The sequence below is a fragment of the Suillus discolor genome, assembly GCF_016758755.1.
Source record: "Suillus discolor strain FC423 chromosome Unknown F5147scaffold_747, whole genome shotgun sequence".
Lineage (NCBI taxonomy): Eukaryota > Fungi > Basidiomycota > Agaricomycetes > Boletales > Suillaceae > Suillus > Suillus discolor.
This window is the reverse complement of record NW_024541994.1, coordinates 1-8318: the sequence shown is the minus strand read 5'-3', so window position 1 is coordinate 8318 and position 8318 is coordinate 1. Positions and strand designations below refer to the sequence as shown.

Below are 8318 nucleotides of genomic sequence, written 5' to 3'. Positions count from 1 at the left end.
ACGCGTTAGCCGCGTGGGAAGCGGAGAAAGATAAGAAGGAAGAAGAGGATCTTGAGCGCGCCAATAGGGAGTACTTGGTACAGCCAGAGGAATTAGAATTCCACAATGCCGACGCCGACCCCATCTACTATGCAAACCAGGACAACTAGTGACGTCGAAGCCGGTGCCATCGACCATAACACGGGGGTAATGTTACGGCACATTCATTCTCTTCGTTTCTCCTTTGTTACCGGACAATGGTCCTTGGACACAGCTGTTAATGAGCGACCAATTACTTTCCAGACTCTTACTCATATCATCGCCAAGCTGACTTTCCGTGCTAGTAACCATCACTATGTTTAGCCAATCATCTCTTATCAAAGCGGGCTGTCCGCACCATGGTTACTATCTCTTATCTCTTATCTCTTATCGTCCACCAAGCGGTGACCTGCACCAAACCGGTTCGGTGCATGGATGACTAATGCTCTCTCACGAGCCCGATACCCTAGAAATCATTATGAACAATCTTCCTTTACTTTATGGTTCAGACTGCAGTTCAGATAGTATTTTCATTTCTCAGACAGACTCAGATAGGCTGAATATTCTTGTATATTTAATTTTGCGGTAAATTCTGCTTAGTCAGCAATAACAATGGCTCAGACTGAATCCCACACATGTCAAGTAACAGTGTAAAATAGTTCTTGCATAATTTGCCTTGTGGGAACTTTCTTAACACTCTAAATACACGGCTCGCGTCATTTCTACGGTCAATAAAGTAACATCATAACAAGACACCAACAAATAACATAATCAGTCTGTTACTTAATATTTGTCACATGATACTAAGTTATATGACTCTAACAGTCAGGTGACCTATGACCCTAAACCAAATCATGACAAAGCAACCTTTTTGAGATGACTAAAGCTTGATGACACAAATTATAAAGCACATGACTACAGTAAATAGTATTGGTACAATCTGACTAAGCCTATTCCCCTTAGAACGTGGGAAATAGTAACACAGCCACCATAATTTATCTATATAAGACCCCACTTTTTGCCAATAAAAAAGCATATAGGGAACTTTTAAGCCCCACAAAATAAATTTGAGTGTGAAGTGTGATCAGTATCAACAACAGTGACAAGAGCTGTTAAGCAACTAACTGAGAGGTCATTGTAAGCAACATCCAGCAATACCTTTAGCTCATCGTCAACAACTGTGAAATATCTTGAGCTCACTGTGCTCAACAGTGAGCAAACTTTTTCTTTGATTTTCTACTGGTGAACCTCTAGTCTCTTTCTTTTCTTTTCTTTTCTTTCTTTCTTTCTTCTTTCTCTCTTTCTTTTTCTGTTTCTTTGTTTGTTTGTTTCTTTTCATTTGTCTCTTTTTCTGTTCAGTTCATTCACGTCTCAGTGTTATTGTCTGAATTTGTTTCAAGATCTTTGTGTTGTCTTTACGTCCATCTAAGCACCGGCTTAGTGGGAAGACTTCAGAAGTTGATAGTGACGCTTGACCTCACTCATCTGAGTAGTGATACTGAGCCAGGGTTTTCTTTGTCTGCTAGACTTTAGTTGTTGAATAGGGGACTTGGTACTGAAATCCAAGGACGTCCGTTCCTGATTCTGTTTAATACTCATCGTGAGTTCCTTGGCAGCAGGTTCAATAGTGAACTAAGAGTTCTACTGATCACTGATTAGTCCTGACCTTTGATTCTACCTGTTTGTGCTGAGGGGGTGATTGCTATAATTTCGCACGACTTTCTGTAGTAAATTTATTACAAGAAGCATTGTTACTGAAGGAAGGGTTTCTCTTATCAATCTATTTCTTTTTTTATCAGTACCATACTGTTGGGCTGACTTTTCTCTGTTCTCTAAACACTGCCATACCGTTGGAGTGAATCAATTTCTTTTTGTCATCACCATACCGTTGGGCTGACTACATTCTGTTTATTTTATTTTCTATTGCGTCCATACTGTTGGATTGACTGGTATTGCTACTGACCTCACAGGAAGTACTTTTGTCTGAACATAGCTTGGGGAAGTGTAAACAGCCACCCACGAACAACCACGTTATCAGTCATTGGTATTTGTCTGAATCACTGACCGTGGAGATTTTTGATTTTGTAGGTGTTTATCTATAGATCATCTATCTAAGAAGACATTATTGGAGCCCACCGCGAGGGTGGTATTTTTTGAAAGTTTAACTAAACCAAGTATATTCAGACCAGCCTTATCACTATATTGACACATTTTCACCACCTTCACTATATACTGTTATCATGAGTACCCAACCAACCAACCCAGCACCTATTCAGCCTGTGCAACCTGCACACCCTATTCAAACACCACAACTCTTACCATTACCAGGAGGCAAGCGTGCTCCTGCCAAGTTCAAGGGAAAGTATAACCAAGTCAAGACATTCATTCGTCACTATGAGAAATTATGCGACCAATGTTCAATTACAACCGACCAAGAGATATGTGAGAATGTTACCTTGTACTGTTCATCTAGCATCAGACGACTCATAGAAATATTACCAAGCTTTAGAAGTAACAACTGGACTGATCTGAAAGCAGACTTTAACAGCCTCTTTGATGCGGATCGGGATGCCAAGCGATACAAAGTTCGTAGCTTAGTGTCCTTTGTCAACAAGCGTCGGTCAGCATCTATAAGGACTTTGTCAGACTGGAAGAAGTATACTCGGGATTTTGTGGCTATAGGAGGATGGCTGTTAGCAAAAAGCAAAATTTCAAGTAATGACCATGCTACCTACTTTTGGAAAGGCATACCAAGGACATTGCGTTCCAAGATTGAAACACGGTTATTAGTAGCCACACCCCTAAGAGATATGACAACCCCATTCGCCTTCAACGATGTATCTAAAGCAGCAGAAAAGATTCTGCAACGTGATCGCTTTGATACGGATTTGGTATATTCAGATACGGATGACTCAGAAAGTGAAGATTCAGATAGCTCTAGTAACACAGACTCAGATACAGACTCAAGTTCAGATTCAGAGGAGGAATACCGGAAGAATCCCAAATCTTCAAAGAAAGCAAAGCATAAGAGGCATTTACATACCAGTAAGACCATTTTGCGTAAGACTCGCTTTGAAGATGGAAGCTCCGATGAGGAAACCCCTATTGCTAGGACACGGAAAGCAGTTCATAAGCAACGTGCTGCTAAAAATAACACTCAGGAGGAAGTAGAGAACCTAATTCAACAACTTGGAAGGATGAAAATAGGGGATGCTAATTATAGCACACTATACTATAAGGCTATTACTCTCGACCCAAAGGTTAAAGAGATTGTTGAAAGTCCATTAGACTGGAAAGCTAAGGAATATTCAATGGGACTAAGAGACAATAGATTCCCTACTGCAAGATTTTCACCAAGACCTAATTTCGCTAACAACACACACAATGCCATGGACAGCAGAAACAATTTTATTAACATGAACAGAAATACAAATAGTAACTACAATAGAAATACCCCTAACTACATGGACAAAATGATCTGTTTTGGATGCGGAGAAGACACTCATGGATTAGCCGCGTGTCCGAAAATAGAGGAATTACTTACCAAAGGAGAGTTAGTAAGAATGGAAAATGGGAGAATAGCATTGAGGGGAGGAGTGCCCCTAAGAAAATGGACGGGTCAGACAATAATAAACGCATATGAGAATTGGAAGCGCTCGGCGCAAACTCACTTTGTAAAATCCTGGGAAAGCGAATATGAGTCGGAGAGTGAGACGGACGATCGAGAACACTGTTTAACATTAGGATATGTCAGCGATGAAGAGAGTGAAGAGGAGGAATTAAGAACATACCCGGTGTATAGGACTCCAAAGGACGGAGCGCGGAAACGGAGTGAAGTGTTCGATGGCGTCTATCCGTCGAAAGGACGAGACGCGCGAGAAGAAATAAAAAAAGAACAACGTCAGCGTTATGAATTAAGAGGAGAGAGAGGGTACGGACCTGCAACTAAAGTACCTCCGGCAACAGCGCCAACTTCTAAGACATCCGCGGCTCCGGTAAACGAGCATCCAGCGTTGAATAGAGTGTCGGTGCCCGAGCCGCGGGAATTCAGGATAGCAGACCCTAAGAAAGTAAAAGAAGAATTAGTAAAAACATCCCAGGGAATCCCCAGAATAGAACGGAAAGACTTACCTTTAAAAACAATAGAAAAGATGAACAGAGAAGAAAAAGAAATGAGAGACGCACCAGAAAAGAAAGTACTTGTCAGGGACAAAGTACCTCCAATAATACAGGCGGCCATCGAGAGGGCGCGGTACGACGCGCAGGACGATGATATCGTCATGGAGGACGAAGTGCTAGAAAGAATAAAAGTGAGAGGGCAAGGGAGAAAAACGCAAGAGAAAGGAAAGGACGTACCGAAAGACATAGGTCATAAGGCGCCGGATCACGCGATCGATACCCGATCGGGAATCCGACGATCAGAAATTGCTGATGGAACAAACGCTAAGTCAGTATTAAATCGAATTTTAAATATACCGGTTGCACTTACTGCGGGAGAGATATTGGGCGTATCGAAGGAGATATCGGGTCTGTTGGCCGAATCAATAAAACCCAGAACAATGGTAAGAAAAGAGACGCACCTGGTATACAATCCGAGTGAAGGGAATGAGAGAACGGCCGAAGGTTTTCGAGTTACGGGAAGTTCCGAAGCACGAGCAAAAGAAGCATTAATAGAATTGCCGATAAAAATACATGGGAACAGTCTCAAAGCGGTAATAGATACCGGAAGTCAGCTAAATATAGTATCGGAACATATGTATGAGAAATTTATCAAACTTCCGATCAATCGGAGCAAAACCCTAGTACTACATGATGCAAACGGCGGGAAAGGTCACCTTAAAGGACTTGTGTCTCAGGTACCGGTTAACATTGGGGCTGTACTTACAACGGCCGAAATTTATGTAGGGGACTCAGTCCCATTTGATATTTTATTAGGGAGGCCATGGCAAATACATAATGTGGTATCTATACATGAACGGCCTACAGGTACATGGCTAGAATTTGGGAATAGCCCTACAAATGATCAAATATCCGAAGTGTTAGTGGTACCTTCCAAAAGCGGAAAGAACCGGGAGACCGGTGCGAAGAGCTGGAACATTACATGTTCGGAAATTTCCGGTATCAATACTTCGCATCAAATAATACCTAAATATAGTACTTACATCATACCGGATGTATTAGAAGCGACATCAACATGGGCAAATGTTTTGAATAACTTTCAGGGAAATGTAGCCCGTCAACTTCACTCAGTAGTAAGCAGTAATAGCATTGAATTAAGTCACATATGTACTATACAATCTATTATAGAAAATTTAAGGGACGGTATAGTAATAGAATCTATAAAAGAAAGCCAAGAAATAGGGGAACTTACAGAAATTAAGACAAGCATGCCCCCCACGCACTCTATTACGCTGTTCCAGCCAAATCCAGCCATAGCCGACTATGCCGGCCCCACAGTGAAGCAATCAATCGAGAACCCGGGGCATCACGCCTTCCGGCACACAGCCAACATCCAGAACACGCACTCGGTAAATGGAAACCATGAGGCGGACTATTTAGTCCTTAATGGATCTCAATTTGCCGATCTGCAAGGCACGGCCCGGAACGTTGTGGACTTCGTGCCGAATTTAGTAGTACACGCGCACTTTGCCGCGCAAGACGTAATTTCCCAATGCGGAAATGTATTAATACCCGCGTTCGAACTTCCTATTGATGCGAGGCAAATTCGCTCCCCTACTCCTCTTGCTTTCGCTAGACGTCTTACCTCTGGTCCTTTCTTTGAGACTTACGGCGCCGACGTCAAACGACACATGCGTCAGTCGACCATCCCTCTTCCCATCGTCGACTTCGACGATTTCACACATATGTCCCCTGAGGACATATTTCATATGCCCGGATTATCGGACCCGGTACGTATTTCATTTCCCAAATCCGCCGAACGTCACACTAACAACCAACTACACCTTATCAAGCACTCACTGGCTGTCCCTCCCTCTGCGACAAACTACGACCTGAAGATGCCGGCGCATGTCGCCTCTAAATTCATGGACTTCCATGAGGAAACTCTGTCCCGCCGGACCTCAGAGAGAGATGCGGAGGAGAAAGATTTATTGACAACGGACGACTACGACAAACGGAGGAAGAGTGGGTCGGTTGAGCATGTGCTCCCGACACCACCAAAGGTACGTCGCACTACTACTGTTATTCCGCCGCCGCCTAATAAAATTTTATTGTCCAGACACCTGCGAAGGCACCCGCCGGGGATGTTCCTTCGCAGGACGCTCTTTTCCACCAAGCCTTGATCGTCAAGACTTGGCTGGTCGCCCTGGAGAAAAGTTCTACCACGCTCGCCCACAGCGGACGCGATGCGCATGTCGCGGACGACGTATCGTCCGACGGCGAGCTAGTCGACATGAGCGAGACCTCCTCGTCCTGTGCCGACGACGAGGAGAGTCTTGCCCCCATTCCTAACTCCACCCGTCCCAGCTCACGCATCGTGCAGCTGCACCTGTCGCACATTCGCAAACTTGCAGAGGACATCGCGGACCCGTGGACTCGTAAGTTCATCCCTCAATTAATTCCCTCGCTCATCTTCACCCGCACCACCGACGCACTTGAGGAGCCGGACGACAACGGCCTCTTCGACAAACTTACCCCTTCCCCTTTCGGCCTTCGCCAGTGCGAACTCACGTATGAGACTCTCCCCTTCCACGGACACTACGACCATTCATCCGTCCACCGACTCACCACGCTCACCAGGTTCCTTACAGGCATCATGGCCTCTCAATCCGTCCGGGAGCTCGGAATAGAGCAAGCCGCCTTCCATACCACTCGGCCGAGTGCAATCTATCACTACGACACGTCTACGTACAACCTCCACGTTCCTCGAGGCACTTCGCGCCTTCATACCCGCATGTATGAACTTAAGAACATGCGCACCACGGCGCGCAACATCATCCAACTAACTCATGCAACTCTTACTCCCTTCCAGTCGCAGGAGTGCTCGCAGGAGCAACTCCTTCTCATCGTCGTCGACGGCGTCCGCTGCATCCCAGCCAGCGTTAATCGCGCTACGTTTTTTCACCAACTCTGTCCATCCGCTAATCCTCTCTTCGCCTATGAAGAAGTCGCATATTTGCGATCGGCCGCAGGACTCTTCCGTTTCTTCGGGTACTTCGTACTCGCAGATGCCATCGACGATCTCCTGCAACGATCTGTCCCCGATGAGGACATCATCTTCATTTTATTACAGAACTACCTACTTGACGATCTCCGTGGTACTAACGTTGTTCCTACCACTAGCACTAAGTTCATTTTGTCTCTCGCTGAAGCTAAGTACGATCGGGACTACGATGCCAAGCGCGTAGGTCCTTACTATTTAGAATAAGTACTTTCGTCTTTCTTTATGTATTTTTTTTGTTACAATGTTTCATTTTTTTTGTACACATATATACATATGACGTGTTTGAGTTTTTCAAATATTCCGATCAAATCTTGTACTTATATCACGCAATCGTGTTCATTTTGAGCTTCTGTTGCTTCTGACGTGTGAAATCAAAGTTCTTGATAGAAGTTTCATTTTTTTTAGTAGTACCTGATGTCAACCCCTATATATGTATGTAATGAATCTAAAATTGATTCATTGAAAGACCAAGAGGCTTGGGACTGTTAGTACGAAATTTTTTACTAAATCTTTGAATATTCTGGTTCAATAACAAGTACCCAAAGTCAATATCCCCTATAAGCCTATTAAAACAACTGTAATACCAAATATTTCAACAAACCAAAGAATTTCAACTGAGTTCAGAACATACTGGGAGCCTCCCTAGCAGTTTTTGGCATTCAAAATTCACAAATAATTCAACGTATCTCTTATCAACATATCCCCTAGTAAAGAACGTGCCACTTAGTCTGACAAGTGTCAGTCAAATATAAATTTGACAAGCACCGGTCCACAAGCCAAAGACCCTTAACAACCTTTGTCAATTTAAATTTGACAAGCCAAGCCCCACAATTGAATTGTAGACAGACGTCAGAATATACACAACCTTCCGTCTAGATTATACCCTTAGCAACAATACATTCAGCAGATATGCACCATTTAGAAACTGATAACCCATACTACGGACTTTATGTACGAGCCGAAAACATCTATACAGATTCCGAAGAAGATAGGGAAGAAACTTGTAAAACAGAATATTCAGAAGAAAAGGATGAAATAGTTATACGAACCGATAGTATTTCAGAACATTTTGAGCCGGGAGATTCAATATGGATAATGACTAATGATGAAGAAGAAA

At 43.6% G+C, this 8318-nt stretch overlaps 2 protein-coding genes across 2 annotated transcripts; both read left to right on the top strand.

The window, feature by feature from the left end:
- Positions 1–2258: 2258 nt before the first annotated feature.
- F5147DRAFT_592260 (uncharacterized protein) lies at positions 2259–5021 on the top strand (the record flags this gene model as incomplete). The annotated part of the gene is made up of 4 exons (XM_041432210.1): positions 2259–3924; positions 4105–4328; positions 4467–4614; positions 4675–5021. Coding segments are annotated over 4 exons (2385 nt in total), but the record flags the coding sequence as incomplete, so codon positions are not given.
- Positions 5022–5405: 384 nt separating this feature from the next.
- On the top strand, positions 5406–7405 carry F5147DRAFT_785013 (uncharacterized protein; the record flags this gene model as incomplete). The annotated part of the gene is made up of 3 exons (XM_041442891.1): positions 5406–5927; positions 5991–6200; positions 6257–7405. 3 exons carry the CDS (start codon positions 5406–5408, stop codon positions 7403–7405), a joined length of 1881 nt encoding a protein of 626 aa, XP_041283998.1.
- Positions 7406–8318: the final 913 nt, after the last annotated feature.